We start from the raw sequence: 22,786 nt of genomic DNA, 5'->3' as shown, positions 1-22,786 counted from the left end.
GAGGCGGGGGTCCGAGCAGCAGCGACCACCCCTCCGCGGCTGCGGGCAGAGGGACCCCTGCCCTGCGCTGCCGCGGAGGTGACGGAGCCGTCGCCTTTCACCTACCCACAAATAAACCATTCGAGCGTACTTCGATTTTTTTCCTTTTAATGCAAAAAAATAGCCAAACACATCTTCCTTCCCCCTCCCCAGGTGTGTTTCCTTTTTGCTTAATATTTCCAGCCAAGCAGCTCCCCCCCTCCCAGCCCTCGCCCGGCGCTTCCCTCCTTCCACCTTCCCACCGCAGCGGAGCCCAAAGGGACCCCGGCCACCAAAAAAAGAAAAAACAAACCCAAAAGAGGGATAGAGGGAAAACAGCCGGGCGCACGGTATTTCAGCAACGTGCCGGTTCTAATCCTGCCAAGAGATTATAGGAAGAAAGAAGAAAAATACAAAAATAAAACCACCAAACAAGTAGCGACAAGCACGGAGCAGCCCCAGCACACAGTGTAAACAGAAGCTGCCCCGATCCGGAGTCCAGCTCTCCCGGAAAGCAAAAGCACAACATGCTTTGTACACCCCGAAAGGTCCCTGCGGCGCTGAGCAGCGAAGGGGGAGGTTGTGGTTTTAAGCTTGAGTTGATAGTTTTTGCCTTTATGCAAAAGGTTGAAGTGATCTCGGAGTCTCCAAGCGGCGTTTGCAGCACCGAGCCTGGCCAGGCGGGGAAAGGGATGGGGGAAAAGTGCCACGGGAAGAGGTGGGATTGGGATACAGGGACCCCCCAGACCGGCGAGAGTAGGTCCAGGGCTTTGCAGCTGGGAAATCTGGCCAAGGGAAGGGAGAGCAAACAAATACAAAAAAATATAGATATAAAAACGATTTGTGCAGAGGAGAAGGAGAATATGGACAGTACAGGCAGGGTTACTGTCGTCTTCCCCAAAGCAAGAATAATAATAAAAAAATCCCAGTTGAGGTGACAGTGAAGAGTCCGACAGAATTCCCTTCCCTGGGGGAAAATAAAAATACAAATGAGGTACCTTTTCCACCCCAAAGCCGTCATCCCTTCCCACAGTCACATCAACGCTCCAGCCACTGGTTATTGTCTCTCTGAAATAAAATAATCGGGGCCAGGGCAGGCCCGGAGCAGAAGCACCATGCGCGCGGCTGGGCCACGGCGCGCTCTCGGCGCCGGGAGCCCTTGTCCAGTTCCTCCCGGTTGGGTTGTTCAGCAGAGATCCAGTCTCTCCTTGACCCTGCAAACAGGCGGTATTGTTCAGTGCTCCACGGAGACGGAGCCTTTTCCAGGTCTCACGTGTTTCTCCAGCTTTTTTGTTTAAAAAAAAAAAAATTATATATATATCTATATAATATACAGTACAATGAAAATATCCATGAAAACAAATGGGGTGGCTGGCAAAGATGCTTAACAAAAAAGCCCAAAATAAAACAAATTCCCAACTCTTCCCCAAACTGACGCTTGCCTTCCCCACTAGTCCTCCAAGACCACAATCTCCACGTTATGGACCTGGTGCTGATGGTCCTCCACATCTCCCACCACTTTCTCCTCAGTCCTCAGCTCCGTCTCCAGGATCACAGCTTTGCCCTCCGACTCGTCCGTGTCCGCTTCGGGATCCGGCGCCGGGTCGATCTCTATGATGGTCTGCCCGTCATCCGAGGTGCCTTCCACGGCTTGAATGGTGGAAGTGAGGCCGGATTCCATGGCCACCAGTTCCACGGGGTTGACCACGGCCGCCACATTCGCCAGGGCACCGCTGTCCTGCATGGCTGCCGAGCTCAGCAGCGCCAGGCTGGAGGAGGGGTGGAGGGTGACCGTGTCGGAGGAGCTGGTCTTGGAGGAGGACACCACGGTGGCGTATCGGAAGAGCTGGGAGCCAGATGGCAAGGTATGAACAGTCACCGGGCTGGAGCCTTGGCTAATGGTTGCCACCGGGATGTTGCCCACGGAGAACTGTTGTCCGACGGGTGCGATAGCGATGGGGGAGATGACGGTGAACTGAGGCTGCTGGATGGGGGTGGAGGGGCTGAGGACGGTGGCGGAGGCTGGGCGCTGCAGGCGGGGTCTCTTGGGGGGCTTGGGAGCGCTGACGGGCATCAGCACCACGTTCTGGATGGTCTGGGACTTTGCCTTCTGGTCCTTGGCAAGTTTCTTCTGCTCTTCCAGCTGCCGCTCCAGGTCTGCAAAGAGAACGGCTAAGCAGCGCGTTGGGCTAGGGCCGGCACGCTGCGGGAGCTCCTGGGGACTCGCAGGCTCCGCAAACAGCCATTACACCCCACGTTTGCGACAGGAGGTCTCCTAGCCACCCAGTCGAGCACGATCTTAGCATTTAACTCAAGACCAAACTGCACTGAAGGAAAAGGCCAGATTCTCCTGCCACCCACGCAGCCCTGGTCAATGTTCTGCACCCGCTCAGCCTGCTTTGGCCGGCTGTCAGCGCCTGGATAAGGAGCAGGCAATGCTCTGCACCAGCTGGCTACTCCTGCTGATGAGAAGATGGGCATTTCTGCTCCCCAAGCTAGACCCACCTACACGGGAGAGTGGACAAACCCCCCTGGGCAGCAGGAACGGCTTCCTGAGCTTGGCTGGGTCCCCTCCCCAGGAGCTGAGCACCTGTACTGGGGAGAGGGAGCTGGACTGCCTGGGTCAATGCAACATCTCCCTCGACCCTTGTCTGCGTGAACGCTGGAAGTCAGAAGCAGCACAGTAATCTCATTTATCCAGGGCAGTAGGGGACTAGGACATCCCAGATAAGAACAGGTTCTGCAGGACACGGTGAGGAGGGAGACACATCCAGCAAGCGGCTCTGGGGAATCCAGGTCAGGTTATTGGCTTCAGCTCAGGGGAAGCTGTCCAAGACACCCGATAGCTCCACGCCAAGACAAGCAGACAACTCCACTCCCCGTACATGGAGAAGCTTATTAGCTCGAGCACAGCACGGCACTGCCTGCAGCTCAGGTGACTGCTGCACAGCCCTGAGCTAGCAGCACCTAGTTCCTAACGCTGATGGAATGGGACTCGCACTCCCAGCACCCTGGCTGCAGCAAAGGGCACAGACTTTGGGCTGTCAAATGCCCCAAGCAACTGCTCACTGCGAGGTAAAGGAGAGGGGAAATTCCACTCAAGCCCTAAGATGGAAAGGGATTGGGATGCATTTGTTTTGGGGCAGCGTGTATGGAACAATAACCCAAATCCGGTTCATATGTCGAAGAAAAGTCACATCAGTTCCAGAGAGCAGCAACAGGGTGAGAAGCCTTACTAGGCACCAACTGTACCTGCCAGCGTGTAAAGAAACTGTTCCTCTCCTTGCTCCGTCTGGTTTTTCCTGTTGTCCAGAACCTTCTTGACTGTGTCCATTAGGCCAAACGTGTGGGCGACGTTGTTCAAGACGGCAGCATCTGCAAGGAAAGTGCATGGGGACGAGTGCCTAGTCCCACAGGTGGGACTCAGTCAGGTACTCAAAAGATGCTCGTATCACACTAAAAATTTTCTGCTGCTTTTTGTAAAGCTCTGTTCTTTCACAAGGGCTGGCTGACAAGGGCAGACCCAGCTCCCTCATCCTTCCGACATCCAAGGACTAAATAATCCCATTCACATGATAAAGAAAATGAAACAGAGATGTGTCACCCAAGCAGCTCAAAATTGCTGCAAATGAAAGCATAATTTGCAATCACAGAGATACAAACGAGCTCGCCACCTACAAATCATCACCCCGTGCTGCTGACAGTGTCATTAACATGCCAGCTCCACTGAAAGCTGTGCAAAATTTCTATTATAATCCACTGACTTCAACCACTTACAGCTTCCAAAAGCTGCCACCTACCAGACACAAAGATCGGCCAGTCCAAAGCTAAATTTGAAAATAAAAAAAAATATCCTGAGTAAAACGAAGTTTGTGGCTACATGGATGTTCTCTCAGTAAGAGCATCAACAAGAGGTGCCCTCAAACCCTGTGCTCACAGGGGCATGTGCTGAACTGGATTAGGGAACTGATCCAAGTTAAAAATAACCCTAAAGAGGGGAGGGGAGTTATTTTTAACCCAGATCAGTTCCCTCTTCTGGTTCAGCCCCCAAAACAGGTTTTCTGGCGCAAGTGAAGACAGAACAAGAAGTGAGGGGGCAGGACCTGTTTAAGCCTGCACTGTCACGAAGAAAAGCGTTTGAATAATTCTGGTCTGAGAAGGGAGTCTGGGCAGGCTTTTGCGAGGGCCGGGCGCTGAGGACAGGCGCCCGATGGCCTCAGCAAGCTGCCAGGGTCACTTTGCTCAGGGGACAGGGTGGCACGTCGTGTCCTTGTGCCCCGCGGTGGTGTAAGCGAATGCACTTCACGGTTGGGCAGGCTGAGACCACACCCAGACTCAGCGCCCACAGCTCAGCTAATGAGCTGTAACTCGCTCACCACCCTGACTCAACAGCTTTCAATGGTGGGGATGGACCCTTGTCACATTTTTTTGCCTGCAGCTGCCTTTTTGAGCATCCTTCCCCACCGCAGAGCCAGAGGCTGTGGCTCACAACCTACCTGTCATCTGGAAGGGAGACTGACCCAACCTCTGCTGGACGCCTCTTAGGACTTCTTCTATCTCCTTCTGGATGTTGCACACAACCTCTTCCATCAGCCCCACGTCAGCTATTCCTTTCCAAAACATCAGCGTGTCCTCTGGCACAAGGAGAGGGAAAAAGAAGTCAACATGTACGAGCATTTGGCATTTTTCCCACAAGGCTACCTTAAACCTTCCAGGCAAGAGTAACTTTGCAAGACGACTTCTAATTTGGCCGTTGGGGTGGATATGACATACAAAAAAAAGAAAACAAAAACAAAAACAAAAGAAGCAAAACAGACCCAAGCAGCAAATCAGTAACATGTTTTCGAGCAGCACCATGACTTCCAAGGCGACATTTCACATCTTCGCAAGATGCAGAGCTTAAAATCTTTGCGGAAATTCTGCCTAAGCTTCTGTACTGATCCTAAGAGGGAATGCAAGGCGCCAGAGCCAGAGACACAGCCAAGAGAGCTGACAGGGTACTAACACGGGGTACTAACAAGACACTGCTCCCTGATGGTTTCAGTCTAGCTCCAGGCTGGCAGACGTTTACATCCTTAGAATGAACAAAAAAAAGCCCCTAGGAACTAGTAGCAACTGATTGGGGGATCATCCATCAGCCTCAAGGCCAGGGCTGAAGTCTCTCTCTGCCTGCTGTGGTGAGGAGCTCCCTTTGGCAGGGACCCTGCACGCCTGGGAAATGCTGGGATAGCCAAGGGGCTGGGGGACAGCTCTGTCAGTGCCTAAACTCCCCTTATTTTCAGGATTTCAGTCTCCAGAATGTAACAGGCGAGGAGAGGTGGAGAAAACACCCAACAAGCAGCCTGAGCTTACCCGAGATCTCATCCGTGTCCTTTTTCATGCCTTCCTCAGTGGCCATGGTGACGGCAGCCGTCAGAGCCGAGTTCCACTCGATCCCCTCCTCCATGCTCTCCTCCGACAGCGCGATCTGGGTGATGCTCCCTGCCAGAGAGGCAACGTCAGCTCTCCCTGCAGCACCCGGAGCACCAGCCCTGAATCCCTGCTTTGCTTTCCACCCCCCTCACCCCTCCCAGGCTCTTTTTCACTCTCGTGGTCAGGTTGTTTGTGCCTGGCTTCTTTCAAGCAAATTGGATAAAAGCAAATATTGCTGCTTCTCATTGGAACTGTGATTGTGAAAGGCTCTGGGGCTTCTGGGGGGAAAACCACGAACCCTCCAGAAAGCAAACCGGAGTCCTGGCAGAAAGGAGCAGAAAGGGATCAGAATAAAGAAGGGAACAAATAAGCCTCAGGCCAGCCACCCTTCTCCCCCTGCATCATCAACAAGGAGCTCTGCACCCTAGAGATGCCCTTATCTCTCAGGAAATGACAGGGTCAGGGTCCAAGCTGGTTTATAGAAGGGAAACGGATCTGACTCAATCCTAAGTTTCTGGATCAAATTTGGGACTAAGCCAACGTGCAGCCACTGTAAGGTTTTACCATGTGGCTGTGGTGCTTTCCAGGAGATTCTCCTTAGCCTGTGGACGTCTCTGCCGTCTCACCCACCCAGGGCCTTCGAGAAATGTAACCCGCCCAGCTGAACGCTGCGGTACGGTTGGGAGTGGTCTTCTCCCTTAACCTCAACAAAGAGATCACTTTCTGCTCTGAAGCATGGGATTCACTGAGAATTTGCAGTTGGAATGACGATGAAATCATGTTCAGCCATCACACCCCGTTCATGGATGTCCAGGTGATGTGGAGCAGGCTGCTCCGGAGGAGGTCAGCACGCCTGGATTCATTCCTGAGGATCAGCCCACCTCATGCCTTTGTAATCGGCCCTCAAACAGGAAAGACATCAGGAAATGCTGGACGAGCTCTTTCAGGTGTTCGCTCGCATGGTGACCGCAGAACAGGGATCCCTTCAAGGCCAGCCCCCCCCAGCTCCCAAGGCTGCCTCTAGTCCCTGCTTAATACCGGTTGCTGTCCAGCCCTCCCATTACTGCAGAGCAGAGCTCCCTGACAGATGCTGCCTCTCTGAGCAGACACGAGAAGCATTTTCCTTCCCAGAAGCCAGAGCAGTCTCCTGAACGGTGGGACCACCCTGCTACGCCTGGGGAGAAGGTGTAAAGTGTGTGTGTGTGTGTGTGGGTCAACCCGAATTGATTAGCCCAGGGAGGGAGAAGAGTGTCAGAGGGAAACTCCCGTGGCATGGCTAACCGGTTTCCTACCGTCAGCTGATGTAGGAGTCTGCACCACACTCTGCTGCCCCGGCACCGGTGCTCTGGCGCTGCTGATCAGGAGATCAAACTTGGTGCTTCGACAGGTGTTGGTGCAAACTTTGTCATGCTGGTAGAAGTCGATTTGCCCTGAGTCCATCATCTTCCTGTGCAGGGAGTGGGGAGAGAACCAGGCTCAGCTCAAACCTCAGCCTGGAGACAGAAGGGAGTATTCCACGTAGGAATGCTATGGCCATGGGAAGGATGGAGAAAGGGAGACCCAGCACCACTCTGCACACAGAACATCTCCTGCAGGGTTTCCAAATGGCAAACAGAAGCCATTCCCCAGCTTCACATACAGGGCTCCAGTCCTGCTCCACCCCCACCAAGCACCAGGTCCCCCAGGCGAGGCCACTTCTGCCCAGGAAGAGGAATCCTGCTCAGACCACGGGGCCAGGATCTCTGCCCCAGAGGTGCTGCAGGTTGCTGGCCAGGTAACGCGAGCCTCCAGGAGACCTCCCGGGGACTGCAAAGCAGACAAAACACCTGCTCGGGATCCTGCAGCTGCAGTGATGAAGCCCTGAAGCTGGACACACTGGTAGGCAAGTCAAATACCTCAGCATGATTCCTCCGAGGCGAATGGCTCTCTTCCAGTCCTTTAGGGTAGACTTCCCAGCCAGGTGAACAAAATGCTTCGGGCTGATCAGTTGGTCATTGAACTGACAATGAGATAAAGAAAGGCTCAGCAAACACAGGGTAACGTGGCTTTGGAAGACTGCATTGGGACATCCAACACAGCCAGCCCACAGCTCATCTAAGCCCACACTTGTACCCAGAAAGAGGAGCTGCTTCTCAAATTCCTACCAGCTTTGATCCCCTCGGCACCGCAATGCTTATAACTCCAGAACAGATGTGTTTGCAGGGATGACCTGCCAGCCATCGGCACTCGAACCACACAGCTCTAGCCAAGAACAGCCCTGAAGGCTTTTGTACAAAGCATGAACCAAATTAGCTCCTTCTGTGAACTTGGAGATCATTATGGGAGACTCCTATTACATGAAATAGCCGAGCAACATCTAGCTGACACAGGTATTCACTCGGGCATCTGTTCCATCCTGCTCCAGTGACTAAGATAGTTCCCACTGAGGGCCAGCAGCAGAGCGCTCTCGCTGCAGCAGCACACGGGGACTCAGCCTCACCGAATCAGCTCTTACATTAGCACACTCTCAAGCAGAAAAAGGTAACAGCAAGATTTCTCTTCTCGATGCAACCTGCTCACCGTGGAGCTGACAGGCATGGAGTATCAGGACACCAAGGGAAAGAGACAAGGAAGAAAAGCTCTGGCAGATCTCAGTACACATCCCCCGCTTGCCTTCAGCCCCAAGTCCCTCATCAAGGGCCAAATATGACTCTGCTTTAAACAGTAATCAAGAGCAGCACTGAAATATCAGGTGGGTGATAGGCCTTCACTCCTTAACCCACTCCTGCTTCTCCCCATGCTAGAAACAATCTTAGTGCTAACAATCCAGCACGCTGCAAAGGCAAAGTCCCTCGGCTGCAGGACAAGGCTCAGATGAAACACAAAAAGTAAGAAAGTCCTGTGGAGGTCGAGTACCAGCCCTTGAGAGCAGAGAAGGAATCCGCTGCGATAACTCCCTTACCTTTACGCACTTGACATTAATTCCCGGACAGACGAACTTCTTCCAGAGCAGGATGGCTTTGCTCTCCCCGCAGGTGATGGGATAAGCGATCTCGATTTCCTCGTTCGTTTCAATGGTGCTGGGGTCTGAGGGAGGAATGGGTAAAAATGAACCTTTCACACCCAAGAGGCTCAAATCCCACAAGGCGGGAGCTGAAAGCTCACAGGCTGTGAGACATACACTCAGGAAACCAAAAGAAGGGCCGACCCTAGTTCAGGATCAGTCCTCTCTTAGTCTTCTCAAATTACTAGCTCTAAGAGCAATTGGCATCTGCTTTTTAATATAGCAACACTCAAAATGAAGCTCATCTATCAGGAGAGCGTGAGATCAGAAATCCAACACATCTGTAAGGGGGGGTGTCAATGAGAAAAATCTTTGTGGAAACAAAACGCTTTAAAATTTGAAGCACAGATATGTCAGATTTCTTGGAGCTCTGGTATCTCTCTAGCAGCGATATCAGATATTTACTGATAAGATATTCTCTTCACACGTAGAGTTTCTGCTAATACTGCTGAAAGACCCACACCCACACAGGAAGCAGAACACTAGCCAAGATCCAGTGACAGCACCTAATGACAGGAGCCTTTCCCCACCTACTCCTCAGGATGGCAGGGAGCACTCAGAGCCAACCTGCTCCGTTCTTCCGACCATCCAACCCAAACCGCTTCAGCAAAGAACCAGCGATCAGAGTCTGATGCCTCCACCAGCGCAGACACAACCGCCATCCTCATAACCATCATTCCTGCCTGCTAGAGTCGCACACCAAGACCAGGGTGAAATCTCGGCTCCCCTGGACCCCGTGGGAGCCCTTACCATTCATTGCAGGAGAGCCAGGATCTCAGTTCCAGGACTTTGAGACCAAGCAGTAACAGCAGACTCTTATTCCCGAGTATGCCCAGACCCTGCACCCACATCCATGCCTGGGAAACAGCATCTGCAGGGGCAGAGCCAGAAGGAAGCCCAGCGAACTGGAGGCACCAGCTCAGCGGCAACCAGCCCTGCAGAGGAGGGGATTCTGCCCACGCCGAGCGGGAACTCACCGATCCCTTCTTCTAGCTTGTGGATGGTGTGGGTTTCGACGGCCACTACGGCGGCGCTGGCCTCGGAGCCCTCTTGGTAAATCCTGTTGTGAAAGCAGCCATCCATAAACAAACTATATAAATCACGGGAAATTAAGATTCACAGCACAGGGTTAAAAATTCGCTTCGTTTCTTTCTCGCCTGCCCTGGAAGGATGTGGATTTCGTTTGATACGGTTTCAATCACAGGCATTTTTTTGGCACATACAAAATACGCTAATAATCCCAAGGACTGAAACACGCAGAGGCGTTCCCAGTCCTGTCATCGCACCCTCCACGTTGCCAGCACCACTGAAGCAGCTCTGCAGTGCGCTTCCCTGTGCCTTCTCCTCTGGTTTCTGCTAAAGGCAGTTACCCACGACAACAGCAAGCAGAGCTCAATGCCCCAGGATTTCCCTTCCAGCCCTGTGTGACACTGCAGCACGGGTGATCACACAGGGAAGAGTCACTGTCAGGCCCACAGCCACCCTGCTCTGCGAATATTATCAAACTGGAGCCCGTATATTCACGTCCTGATTGATCGAGAGTTAAGATCAAGTGACTGGTGGCAGCCGCTTCTCCGCAGCAGCTGCCATGGGTACCACAAAATTCCCTCCAACATCCCAGCTTCATTGCATTTTAGAGGAGGATTATTTTAGGGGAAAGCTGGCACAGACGCATATGCGGATCTGGACACACGGGCACAGACCACCATGTGCAGCAGCTGCAGTGTTGCAAAAACCCACCCTGGGGCGGGAGAGGGAAGAGGGAGACCGGGAGGACGAGCGGCTGGGGCAGCACCGTGACCACCTCGCCGCTCCCCCGCTGCCACAGCCAGCCCCGGGCTGCCGCGATCCACCGCGACAGCATCGCGCGGACGCCTCTCTGCAGGACGATTTCAGTCCTCGGAGGCCCCGTGACAGCGACACAGACAAAAGCTTTTTTGCCTTGTATTTTTCTCTCTACCATGCGTGGCACAAAACCGACGCAGACCTGGAAAACGCAGCAACACTCGGTCCCCACACCACGAAAATCTACAGGGACGTCCCCCATCCCACCCCGCACCTCCCAGACACACCAGTACCATCCAACTCACCCTTGCTGCACCGGCTGGAGCTGCAAGATCACTTGGGTTTTGGTATCCTCCGGGTTCTCCCCTTCGTTTCCGTCACTTGGTACAACCACCACATCACCCACAGGGACGCTCACTTCGGCATTCGCCATCTCTCACATGAAGCCCGGTGGTGGCGGGGTGCCGTGGTGCTGCAGAGGGCAAAGCAGAGGCAGGTCTGTACCGCGGCAGCACCGCTGCCTGTGCAGGCAGAGGGGCAGGCAGCGGTGTGTAAGCATGATCGCCCAGTCCCACCGCAGCAAAGGCCGGGCCAGCGGGGCCGGCAGAGCAAAGCTCTGGCTCCAAAGAGGGGACCAGGCGTTTTAAATTCACCACCAGAGATGGCAAGTGCCTGTCAACACGCAGGAGGATTTCTCCTCCCCTCTCGATCACGATAGCCGGGAACATCTCATCCGACGATACAAAACCGACAGAGGCAGATCCCCCCAGTGCCATCCCACTCATAACTTCCCGAGCAGCGGCCTTCCCCGGCGCCGGCCGAGCCAAGCCGCCCGGTGGGTTTTGGCGAGAGCGTGAGAAGGTTTCCGAGATGGAGCTTCTCCCCTTGGCCGGCAGCGCTTCCAGCCGCCCTCGGGATGCTCCAATCCCTCGCTACCGGGACCGTGCCCGGTGCTGACCCTTCCCACCGCACAGGGGCTGGGGAGAGGCGGCCGGAGACCCGGGCCGTCCCTGCCGCTGCGGAGGCACAGGGCGGGTTTCGCTGCCGCCGTGGGTCGGGATCACCCCGCCGGGCTCAGAAGCTTCTGGGAAAGCGCTTGTGTCAGGAGGGGGGCCCGCGGCCGGCGATGGCGGGCCCACGGCGGGGACGCGGTCCCCAGCCCAGGCACCCCCGCGGGCCGCCGCGCCTCCCTCCCCAGCCACGTCCTCACCCGCTCAGGGCTCCCGCACCCCGGCCAGGCCAGAGCCGCGGCCCGGGGCAGCGCTGTGGGACCCCCCGCGGGCCGGCAGCGCTGTGGGACCCCCTGAAACCCCGACGGTGACCGGCCCCGGGCGGGGGGGCCGGGCCCAGGCGCCGGGCGGGGGCTGCAGACGCGGGCCGCGGGCGCGGTGCGGGGCCGGTGGGACCCCGCCGTGGGGCCGCCGGCCCTCGCTAGGCCTCGGGTTGGCCCCGGGCCCCGCGGCGGGCAGAGGTCACCGGGGGGGGGGCGGGGGTCACCGAGGCGAGGGGTCAGAGGTCAGCGCCCCCCCATCAAGGCCGCGGCCGCCTCCCCCCCCCCCCCCGCGGCGCGCGGCGGGGCGGGGCCGCCCGGGGGAGGGGTGTGGCCCCCCCCCCGCGGCGCGCGACGTCCGCCCTCACGGCGGCGGCACGTACGGCGGCGCGCGCTGGGGCGCCCCCTCCCCTTCCCGGCGGGCCGGGCCGGGCCCCCTCCCGCCCCGCCCCGCCCCGCCCCGCCGCGCCGCGCCGCGCCGCCTGGCCCCTCCCGGCTCCCGTAGCGCGGCGCCGGGCGGCCCTTACCGTCGCCGAGCGGCCGAGTCCGGGGGCTGAGGGAAGGGGGAGGGAGGGGGGGGAACCGGGCCGGGCAGGAGGGCGCATGCGCAGTAGCCGCCGCGGCCTCGGCCGCCAGCACTTCCGGCCGCCGCCTGCCTTAAAGGGGCCGGCGGCGCGACTGGCGCCGCGCTGCCCCCTGGCGGCGGGTGGCGGCGCCGCCCCGCCGCTTCCCACGCGAGGCCGGGCCACTGACAGCCGGACGGCCCAATGGGAGCGCGGGGGCGGGCGGCAGCAGCCAATGGGGGCGGGCGGGGGCGGGCGCGGGGCGGTGGGCGCGGCGGGGCCGCGGCGGGGCCGGCGGCGGCGGCGGCGGCGGGAGGATGCGGGCGGGCGGCGGGGCGGCCCCGGGGGCGCTGGCGCTGGCGCTGCTCCGCCGCTGCCTGCTGCTGGGGCCGCTGGGGCTGCGCCCGGCCGGCGGACAGGACGGTGAGTGCGGGTCGAGGGGCAGCGGCGGCGGGGGGACCCCGCAGCGGGACGCGGCACCGGGAGCCCCGGTCCCAGCGGCACCCCCGGGGGTCCCCTTTTCTCGCAGGGTGGGCCGTGCGCCGCGACCGCCACCGGGACCGGGAGTGGGTCCGGGACGGGGACGGGGACCGGGACCGGACGGGCTCCCCTCTGCCGCGGTACCGATCCGGGACGGGTCCCCGCCATCCCTCTGCCCCGGTACCGGCCGGGACGAGCTCCCCGCTGCCTCCGCCACCCCTGCATCACACCGGTCCCGCACCCGCCTCGTCCCCCCGCAGCCCCCGCGCCGCTCCCGGTGCCGCCGGTCCCGGGGACGGCTCCGTCCCGCCCGCAGGGCTTTCCCCGGGAACCCCTAATCCCCGGGGGCCCGACTCTGCTCCGGTTTAAGAGGATCGCCGGAGCTTATGGTGACGAGCCCGGAGAGCCGGGCAGCGGGCTCCATCCCGGGGCTGCTGCGGGCTCCATCCCGGGATGCTGCGGGCTCCATCCCGGGATGCTGCGGGCTCCGGGGGGGTTCGCACCCCCGGGAGTCCGGGAAGGCCCCGAGGGACCGTTCAGCCAGCCTCATCCCGAAGACACGATTGTCCCCGGTGCCGCTCGTCCCCAACTCATCCGGGAGTGAGGAGGCGAGGACGGGACACCCGAAGCACCGTTCCCAGCGAGGGGAAACTGAGGCACGGGGCAGGACGGGATCAGCGGGGGCAGAGCCCCGCTGCGTTCCCTGCGTGTGATTTGGGTGACAGCCCACAGCGGGTTCCCAACGGATCCCAAACCCGGCGGGGGACGCGGGGGAGCTCCCCCAGGGCCAGCGGCGTGCCGGAGGCCGGGAGTGTGCCGGGCTTTTCCCGGAGCATCACCCTGTTGTGTCTTTCCTGCATCCTGTGAGAAAACAAACAAATCCCTGGCAGCAATGGCCCCAGCCGGGGCCCGGCCGTGGCTTCGCCTTCACCCAGCGGAAATCCACTTTTCCCATGTTTTGGCAATTGATTTTTTTTTAGGGGGGGGTCCCGTGGCCGGGGGCAAGTCCCCAGCCCCCCCGTGGCTCTGCCTTCGCCAGTCCCGGCCCCTCGGTAGCATTTTTGGTGCCAAAGTGCGCATGCGGCTCTTGGCTTATCTCTGGCATGCCCGTCCTGCACGCGCCGGCCACTCTCAGGTTGCTTTTACCAAGGCTTTCCTTTCCCGGGATGGGTTTTTCCCAGGATGGGTGTTTTCCCGGGATGGGTGCCCCCAGCTCCTCCACACCCACCGGTGGGGGTCCATCCAGGACCCCCGGCTTGGGCGCACGCTGTCCTGCCAGAGCGGGTTTGCCGTGCAGATCCCGATGGCTCCAACCTTCCTTGCCGGAACCTCCCCCGAATTTCTCTCCCCTCGGCACAGCGGCCGCTCCGGGAGCCGCTCTCCCAGCACCCCCCAGACCATTACCCCCGCAGCCAGCCGCCAGTGCCCCCCGCCAGCCCCGGAGGGCCCGATCCTTCCCGGCTCTGCCGTAGCAGGGGCCGCTGCCCGGCCGGGGCGGCGGGGGGAAATCGGGGATTTCACCCAGTCCCGCATCCCTGCCGGGGGGTGCTCACAGGAGAACCGCCCTGCTTTGGCCGCCAGCCCTTCCAGCAGGCTGGGCGGGGGTGGGCTCTGGGGGGGGCTGGCATCTTCTGCCTCCGGCCCCCCCCCCCCTTTTTTTTTATCCCTGCAGGATTTTCCCCCCGCCGGCGCTTTGTGCCGTCTCCTGGCGACAGCGAGGGCGGCCAAGGCAGGGCCACAGCCGTGCCCGCCGTCGCTTTTCTTTCTGGCTGTGCCAGGATGGTGCTTGGCAGGAGCAGCAGCTTTTGGGGGCTGCAGGGAGGGGGGGTGCACGATGGACCCCCACGGCCCCCCAGCCCACGCAGAGGGGCTGAGCGGTGCTTCCCTCCCCTTCCCTACACCCCAATGCCACCAGAAATCCCGGCCGCTCCCAACTCCAGGCACTTTCAACTCAAGTTTCCAGGATATTCCCTCGTGCCTGGGCTGCAGCGAGCCCGGAGAAAAGCCCCTTTTGTGGCGGGTCCTGGCATCGCCCCGGGGAGGAGGCGATGGGGATGCAGCTGCCCAAGGTCATCCTCAAGGTCAAGGCTGCAGCCGAGGGTTCCCAGGGCACTGCTCGGTGCTGTACAGCCCCGCGGAGGGGGGTGTGTGTTTCCTCCTTGCATCCTTTTGTAGCCCCCCCAAAATTGGGGTCCTGCTGGCCTGGGGGATGGAGAGGGGCTGGAGGCGCAGGTCTGTGCTGGGTGGCTGTGGGGGAAACTGAGGCAGCTTCATCCCCGGATCCCCCCGGGGACTGTCCCCAGTGGGGGGAGCGGCCAGAAAAGCCACAAAAAAATGATATTTCAGACAAGGAAAACATTCGAAGGGGCCGCAGGTGCACGTGGGGCGTCTGCGGGACCATGCCAAGTGGGGAAACTGAGGCAGGGAGCAGCCCGGCTGAGCTCCGGTCTCTCCGCAGGGGACGGCTGCGGCCACACGCTGCTGACACCCCACAGCGGCACCCTCAGCTCCAAGAACTACCCCGGCACCTACCCCAACCACACCGCCTGCCGCTGGCGGCTGCGCGCCCCCCCGGGCACCTCCCTCCTCCTGGCCTTCGGGGACGTGGACCTGGAGCCCTCCGAGCACTGCACCCGCAGCTCCCTGCTGCTCGCCGACCCCCAGGCCGGCACCGCCTACGGTAAGGGGGGGGTCCTGGGGGAAACTGAGGCAGCGCCCGGCCGAGGGGCTGCGGATGGGGCGGGGGGGGGGGGGATATCACATTATGTAAAGTCCTGGATGAGGAGAATATCAGGAAAATCTGGCTTTTTAGCTGATTTTGTCATGGGGGGGAGTATCTGAGGATGGGGGTACCCGAGGTGGGGGATATCCAAGGAGGGGAATAGCCGAGGACGGGGGTACCCAAGTACAGGGGGTACCCGAGGAGGGGGACATCCAAGGAGAGGGATATTTGAGGAGGGGGATATCTGAGGGTGGGGGTACCCGAGGAGGGGGCTGTTGCCAAGCCGGAGGGGGGGCTCCCCAGTTGGGACCAGATGCAGCCGCTGATTAATTAATTCTGTCCGCTCAGCCGCTGCCCAAACGCTTCCAGGATTTTCCCGGAGAGATTTAATGGTCTCGGAGGGATTTGACAGCACCGGGAGCGCGGCGGGTGCTGGGGGAGACATCGTAGGAGGCGGGGAGGAAGCTTCACCACTGGGGTGTCGATGGGGTGGGAAGGAGGAGCAGCCCCAAGGCCCGGTGAGGGGCAGGGGACACTTTGGGAAATGGGAGGTGGAAAGGAGCCAGTTTAAATCCGCCACTGCTCCCGGGACCAGAATTTTTTCCCTGTTTTCTGGGGTTTTCACCCTTTCCGGGCTGGTACCCGGAGGGGTGGCAGCACTTGAGGTCCCCAGTCCCCGTCCCCTCTGCTGTGGCCTCGGGGACACGTTTGTCCTCATCTCCCACAACCCCAAAGCCCAGAGACCGCCTGGCCCAGGCGGAGGGGTCCCGGAGCAATGCAGGAAAGGGGGCACCCCCAGATGGTGCTCCCGGGGGGGCTGGCGGAGGCGGCGGGGGCTGGCGGAGGCGGCCGGGCACCCGCAGCCCCTTTGTGTGCCTTCTCCGGGGCAATGCGTGCTGGCGGGTGCGGGGTGACGTGGGACCAGGCTGGGGTCCCACTCCCTCGCCCGCGGCTGACGCCGGCCCTTGAGGAGTCCCAGATGTTTTTCGGGAAGCGGCCGGAGCAAGCGGAGGTTGTGGGCTCCCTCCCGCTGACTCAGACCCGGGGTCTGGCGCCCGGCCTGATCCTGCCTGGGGACGTGTTGGGGTCCCCGCGGGGGTGGCAGCCTCCAGCCCGCGGCTCGGCCGAGGGGTCCCCAGCACCCAGGGGGGCTCCGGAGCCGCCGGCCGGGTGGGCACCATTCCAGACATGGCAGCACCAGCCCAGGGCAGCGCTGGCATCTGGCAGCGGGTGGGAAATCTGTGCATGTGCGTCATCTGTGTCTCATATGCATGTCATTTGCAAATCGTGCAGAGCCCCCATTCCATCATGTCTGTGACCCTGTGACATCCCTGCACACACGCGTGTCACATGTCCCCTGGGCTCGACCTCTCGGTTAAATATGACCCAGGCAGGGCGAGGGTGCGGGTCAGGGTGGGGAAACTGAGGCACGGCACGACCCCATGGTGGGGCGGTTTCACCACCAGCACCACAAGGACACAGGGACACAGCTCCCTGTCCCCAGGGCAACGGTGGCATTTGCTCAAAGCATCTCTGGGTGCCCCGAGGCCCCAGTGATGGACATGACACAGAGCAGAGAGACGCGGGTGGGAGGTGATGGCAGTCCGCAGATTGGGGCCACCTCTTGTCCCCGGTTGGGACCAGAGATGTCCCCAAGGAACCCGTCTGCCCGCTAAGCTGAAGCTTTAATCAGGGAGATGGAGACTGCAAATTAATTTGGATTAAACGGGGAGGATTTAGAAGGCAGCTTCAGCGGCGTGTGTGAAAGGGGAGACGGGGAGGGGACGGGGACACGGCCCCCATTCCGGGGTCCTGCAGGGCCGTGCTGTGCGTGCCAGCCCTGGCAGCGGGGGACACGGTGGCAGGAACCCGACAAGGGCTGGTGGCCACTCACGCTGTCCCAGCCGTGGTGGAATGAAGAGGCCCTGGTGTGAAGCGTTTCTGGGAAGCGGTGGGGGAGTCCCTGCCTGGCCGGGAGCCCATCTGCCCCCGCTCTGGGGCTGGGACCACCCTGGGGCTGGGACCACCCCGGAACAGGGCCACCCTTGGGGTAGGGCCACCCTGGGGCTGGGACCACCCTAAGCCAGCCCAAATGCCTGAGCCCCCCCGGCCCTGGGGAGGGCTGAGCTGGGGGAGGTGACGCCCTGGGTCTGGGTGCCCGTGCTTGTCCCCGGGGAGCCCCAGTCCTCTCCACGGCCCCGTCCCTGCCAGCAGGGCCCTACTGCAGGAACGCCGTCCCCGCCACCCCGCTCCTGGTGACAAACTCCAGTGCCGTGACCGTCCTGTTCAACAGCACCAGCCACCGCTCGGGACGAGGCCTCCTCCTGTCCTACGCCACCTCGCAGCACCCAGGTAGGGGGGAGCCTCCCCCAGGGATGCTGAGACCCCCCCTGTGTCTTGGCCCACGATGGGGGACACGGCCGGGGTGGAGGGAGCTCCTTGCTGACACCAGGGTGGGCTCCCATCGCCCCAAGCTCCCCAAAGGCCCATCTTCTCCCTGGCTGGGGGCACAACATGGGAGACCCTCAGGCCACCCAGCCAGCTGGGGACCCCCCCCAGCACCCTAGACCCCCCAGGTCAGCTGGGACCCCAACACCAGGCAGAGGCGCAGGCATGGGGCTGATGGCTACAGGGACCGAGGCGCCATCCCTCCCTGCCCTGCTGGGATGGGGTGCCCTGGGGCAGAGGTGGGTGCTGTGGGGTGGGTGGGGGTCCCTCACCCTGGGGTGTCCCTGCCTTGCAGACCTGGTCTCCTGCCTGGTTCGAGGCACGCACTACACCCAGGAGCACGTCAGGTGAGTGGCCAGGGGGGCGAGCGGTCCCCGCTTCGGCGTCCCCCACCCTGGCACCACTGCCAGTCCCCATCAGCCCCGGTTTTGTCCCCATCCCTCTCCCGGGTGCTGGGGCTGCGCTCGCCCTGGGGCTCTCAGGGGGCAACCACAGCAGGGTGGGGAGCAAAGCGGGTGCACAGAGGGGATTTGGACGGGAGTGAGCCCTGACCCCCCCCTCGCCATGTGTTTCAGCGTGTACTGCCCTGCGGGCTGCAAGGACATCGATGGGGACATCTGGGGCAACCCGAGCCAGGGCTACCGGGACGTAAGTGCAGAGCCCGGCTCGCCCTGTGGGGCACCATGGGGTGCCCGGCCCCCCGCCCCGGGGGGGCTGCTCTCACCCCTCCCCTGCTCCCTGCAGACCTCGGTGCTGTGCAAGGCGGCCGTGCACGCCGGCGTGATCGCGGACGAGCTGGGCGGGCAGGTCACCCTGTCCCGGGAGAAGGGGATCACGCTCTACGAGTCGGCCTTCGCCAACGGGCTCCACTCCAAAAGGTGGGTGGGGGGGGCTGGGGACCCCAGCTGCACCCCACACCCAGCTGTGGGACCCATCTGCACTGACACCGGGGACCTGCCACCCCTCAATTTCGGAGACTCCCAGGGTTCGTTCACCTGGGGACCCCCTGTCTGATGCACCCCCCGCTTTCCTCCCCACAGGGGATCCCTCTCCGAGAAGCGGCTCATATTTCACAAAGGTATTTTTTCCCCATTTCCCCTGAAATTAAGTCACGATTTTGGCTGCCAAACCTGGTGGCACCCCCCACCCCGTGCCCAGCCAGGGGTCCTGGGCTCCCAGCCTGCCGTCTCTCGTTGCCAGCCTGCGGCGATGCGCTGGAGGTGGCCGCCTTCAACGCCTCGTCCTGGTGGCACGAGGTGGATGCGCTGGGGCAGGACCGAGCCTGGGCGGCTGAACGGGCAGCGCTCGGCACCGCCGGCCACTCCTGGGCAGCCGAACCCGGCACCGAGGCTGCCTGGCTGGAGCTGGACCTGGGCACCCGCAGGAACGTCACTGGTGAGTGCTGGCCAGCAGCCCCCATCCCCAGGCCACCCTGACCACTCTCCTCCCCACGGTGACGTGGGTGCCAGCCTCGCTGACCCCCCAAAAACTGCCCAGAGCCATTGCAATCCCTGCCATAACACCCAGGAGGGACTGGAGCTCCTTGTGCCATGGTTATACTGGTGCAAACTGGGACGCAGACAGCACCAACGCCCCCCTGGCTATCCCCTGTCCCCCTTTTGTCCCCACTGTCCCTGCCCCCCCCCCCATCCGCAGCCATTTCTGGGACGAACAAGTTAATATTATGCTCTTGCATCTGGTGCCAGCGAGCGCCTTTTGTTCGGCCAGAGCCTGCCGAAAGCGGGGGCTTTGTGCGGCGGCGGCTGGCGACCAAGGGGAGGAAAATGGGAACATTGTCCGGCTGGAGGCTGGAGGAGGGAGGAATGTGGGGCTGGCAGCCGGGGCCGGAGGTTATCGGCTCCTGGGGGCAGAGCAGGGGGTCCGGTGCTCAAATCTGCCACCCAAACCCCCTCCCAGGGCCGGAGGGAACCCTGGGGGGGTGACACGTCCTGCCCGCCTGGTCCCCTCCCAGCAGGGACCCAGGTATCCCAGAGATGGGTGTTATTCCAGCTGGGAAAGCTCTGCTCCATGCAACAGGGCACATCCCGGTGTGGATGGGACACAGGGCAGCCCCCAAAGCCCTTCCCCAGCCCTGCACCCCCCGACCGACAGCAGGGCCCTCCCCGGGCTCGATCCTGCACCAACAGGCATCGTCACCAAGGGCTCCTCCGAGCAGCAGCACGACTACTACGTGACGTCCTACCGGGTCTCCTCCAGCCGCGACGGGAAAAACTGGAGACCCTACCGAGGCAGTGGTGGCCAGGAGGACAAGGTGGGCGTGGGGGGACAACGGGGGGGGCTGCAGACCCCCTGCCCGCGGACATTCAGCCATCGGCACCCTCTTTACCCTCTCCGGCAGGTCTTTGAAGGAAACGCCGACAGCCACGGGGAGGTCTCCAACGCCTTCATCCCCCCCATCGTCGCCCGCTACGTCCGCGTCGTGCCCCAGAGCTGGCACCAGCGTGTGGCCTTGAAGGCGGCCCTGGTGGGCTGCCAGCTGGCACGGGTCCGCGCGCCCCGGCCCTACGGTGAGCCCCTCTGCTGAGCCCCTCCGCCAGAGCTCTCCCCCTACATCCCAGATGTCCCCCGGGGGGACCTCTGCCTCCCCGTGCACCGGTGGTGGTCTCCCACTCACATTCTCCGCTCTGCCCCGCAGTGCCCAGCGTCCCCAAGGAGGTCCCCGTCCCCACTAGCCATCCGACCAGCCGCACGCCCATCCCCGGTGTCGCCCTGGACCCAGAGAAGGCAGGTGGGTGATGTTCCTGGGGCGCAGCATCATCTGGTGGGTGCTCCAGGCACCGATGGACCCACTCGGGCTTTAAGATCCCCCTGTGACAACACACACAGACATTTTTCCTTCTCTAGTGGCCCCAGGTGGGCTCCTGGCACCCATGGGTGCAGAGGGGTGGGATGGGGCACCTGTGGGCTGACGCTGCCCTCCCTCCCCAGGCTCCACGCTGCTGGTAATGCTGCTCATCGGTGGCTTCTTGCTCCTCTGCTCCAGCCTCCTGCTGCTGGCTTTCCTCTGCCGTAAGAAGAGGTGGGTCCCATCCTGTCCCCTGCTTCGCCCCGGGGGACCCAGCATCGGCCCCCCAAAGCGGGGTGGCTCTGGGTGGCCGGGTCCCGAGGGGTGCAGCCCTCGTGCAGCCGGCACAAGGAGGCAGGCAGTGGTGGGCAGAGGGTAGCCGGGACCCCTCACCCCCATCTCGCTCTCCCCTCAGCAGGAAGCCAGCAGCGGAGCTGAACTGCGGAATCGCAAAAGGTAAAGGGCCTCCAGCCCCTCCCTGGGGGTCCTGCCGTGCCTGGGGCCGAATTCAGGAGGGGTGCGGCTGGTTTAACCGGTGCTGCTGCCGCCAAGCCCTGAGCCGCCCCAGCCCCAGGGGCACCCGTCTGCCCCCAGGCACGGCACTGCCTGTCCCCGAGGGACAGCATGTGACAACTGGGGGGGTTTCTGCTCTCTGCTCAGGGTACCCCAAACTGGAGTCGAGCCAGGTGTGCTCCCTGCAGAGCCTGCCGCCCCCCGGCTCCACGCTGGCCTCCTTCCCCACGGTGGCTGTGCCGGGGGACCTCAGCCGGACCCATTCGCCAGGTAACGGGGACATCGGGGCGCGAACGGGTCCCTCAGCCCAGAGCCGGAGCCGTGTCTCCCCCACTGCACCCTGGGGTGCCCATTCCCCCCCTCCAGCACCACTCCGGTCTGACCCCTGTCCTGGATCATGGCCCTGAGCACAAGGGAGACCCTAGCAGGGCTTATTATTTATTATTATTATTATTATTCCACCTCAGACACAGGTGTGGGCATCAGAAGGTGGCTGGAGGGCACCCGGAGCCCCGCTCGGTGCTGGGGCAGAGGGACTTGCCCGTCCTCGTGGGGTGGGTGTCCTGCCCCGGCTGGGTTTTGGCACACGTCTGCCCTGCTTCTCCTGGCCCTGAAGGTCCAGATGTGCCTGGTTTTCCCACCCACATCTGGAACAGCACCCTGACCCCTTCACCGCTGCGGGGACAGTCCCCTGCTGCCCCAGCTCAGAGCCCGCCGTCCCCGTTGCAGACTACGCCGAGCCGGACCTGGTGCAGGTGAGCCCCAGCAGCCAGACGGGCCCCTCCACCTTCAAGCCTCTCCCGGACGAGGGCTACACGCTGCCGCTGGTCGTGAGCCACTACGACGTGCCGGGAAAATACCACGAGTACGCGGAACCGCTGCCGCCCGAGCCCGAATACGCCACGCCGTTCAGCGAGCCCGAGCCCGCCGCTGCCCGCCGGAGCCCCTGCGGCACCGCGGGGCTCCCCGCCGCCCCGTCCTCGCCCCCGGCGCCGTACGACGCACCCGCCCCGCGGCCTGGGGAGCGGACTGCCGGCCCCGCCGCGGGCATCGCCTCCCCGGAGGGGTCCCGCTTCCAGCGGGGGGACTGTGCCCTCTCGCACGTCTACCACGAAGCCTTGTGAAGCTGTGAGGAGGGGCAGCCCGGCGGCGGGAACGGACGTGAGCCTCCCCCCGCTCCCAGGGGGGAATTTTTTAAGCACATTCTTATTTAAATACACGTATATTCACGTACACGTCGCCGTGTGACGCGTTCCCGCCCTGCGCCGCCCGGTCACGGGTCCGTGAGGAGAAGCGCGTGGGTTCAGAGCGCCCCTCCTGCCTCAGTCTCTGCCCTTGACGCTGCCCGGGGCGCCGGAACGTGCGGTTACCGGCGACCCCCCCCCCACAAAAATTGTGCTTCCGAAATCTCTTGATGTCGATTCCGCGGGGGCGGCCGCGAGGCCCCCCCGTGCCACGCACGGCAGAAGCCCTTTTTAAATAGGTGCCTTCCACCCGCCCGCAGCGGAAAGCGACAGACTACTGTCGAAGTCACGGCGAGGCACGCTTCCCGCCACAACAACGCCACCCGGATCTCTATCCCTCATCTCTTTCTTGCCACGTTTCACTGGTCTTTCCGCATTTCTGCATTCTTTTTCCCCCAAAAAATGCTATTTCTCCGCTTCTTGGGTATGCAAATCGCGCGCGGCATGCTGGGACCTCTCCCCGCCTTGCCCTCACTGAGGGC

At 61.7% G+C, this 22,786-nt stretch overlaps 2 protein-coding genes across 8 annotated transcripts; one reads left to right on the top strand and one right to left on the bottom strand.

The window, feature by feature from the left end:
• Positions 1–258: 258 nt before the first annotated feature.
• GMEB1 (glucocorticoid modulatory element binding protein 1) lies at positions 259–22,344 on the bottom strand. 7 transcript variants are annotated; one of them, XM_082329433.1, is made up of 11 exons: positions 22,295–22,344; positions 10,564–10,730; positions 9,451–9,533; positions 8,372–8,496; positions 7,326–7,429; positions 6,723–6,877; positions 5,371–5,499; positions 4,515–4,652; positions 3,271–3,393; positions 1,505–2,175; positions 259–1,232 (listed from the first exon to the last, which is right to left on the bottom strand). In XM_082329433.1, the coding sequence occupies exons 2-11, from the start codon at positions 10,689–10,691 to the stop codon at positions 408–410; spliced, it is 2,481 nt and encodes an 826-aa protein (XP_082185559.1). In that variant the 5' UTR covers positions 10,692–10,730; positions 22,295–22,344; the 3' UTR covers positions 259–407. The 7 variants fall into 7 exon arrangements, with proteins under 7 accessions (XP_082185559.1, XP_082185557.1, XP_082185558.1 ...); XM_082329431.1 differs by lacking the exon at positions 22,295–22,344 and adding an exon at positions 12,056–12,106; XM_082329436.1 differs by lacking the exon at positions 22,295–22,344 and adding an exon at positions 12,056–12,106 and having other exon boundaries at positions 1,095–1,303.
• On the top strand, positions 12,409–22,184 carry LOC309598638 (discoidin, CUB and LCCL domain-containing protein 1-like; the record flags this gene model as incomplete). Its single annotated transcript, XM_082329391.1, has 15 exons — positions 12,409–12,514; positions 15,030–15,251; positions 17,508–17,645; positions 18,037–18,088; positions 18,317–18,389; positions 18,486–18,619; positions 18,782–18,819; positions 18,942–19,136; positions 19,889–20,013; positions 20,101–20,269; positions 20,398–20,490; positions 20,691–20,781; positions 20,966–21,003; positions 21,208–21,330; positions 21,790–22,184. 15 exons carry the CDS (start codon positions 12,409–12,411, stop codon positions 22,182–22,184), a joined length of 1,992 nt encoding a protein of 663 aa, XP_082185517.1.
• Positions 22,345–22,786: the final 442 nt, after the last annotated feature.

Source organism: Platalea leucorodia (assembly GCF_965183815.1).
Source record: "Platalea leucorodia genome assembly, chromosome: 18".
Taxonomy (NCBI): Eukaryota; Metazoa; Chordata; class Aves; order Pelecaniformes; family Threskiornithidae; genus Platalea; species Platalea leucorodia.
This window is presented reverse-complemented; position numbering and strand designations above follow the sequence as displayed.

Excerpts from the sequence above, each read along its gene's own strand:
- GMEB1 (XM_082329433.1), bottom strand. The coding sequence starts at position 10,691 with ATGGCGAATGCCGAAGTGAGCGTCCCTGTGGGTGATGTGGTGGTTGTA. Across the intron at positions 9,534-10,563 it reads CTCCAGCCGGTGCAGCAAGG|GATTTACCAAGAGGGCTCCG; the intron begins GTGAGTTGGATG and ends CTTTCACAACAG. Across the intron at positions 2,176-3,270 it reads GTTTCTTTACACGCTGGCAG|ACCTGGAGCGGCAGCTGGAA; the intron begins GTACAGTTGGTG and ends TTCTCTTTGCAG.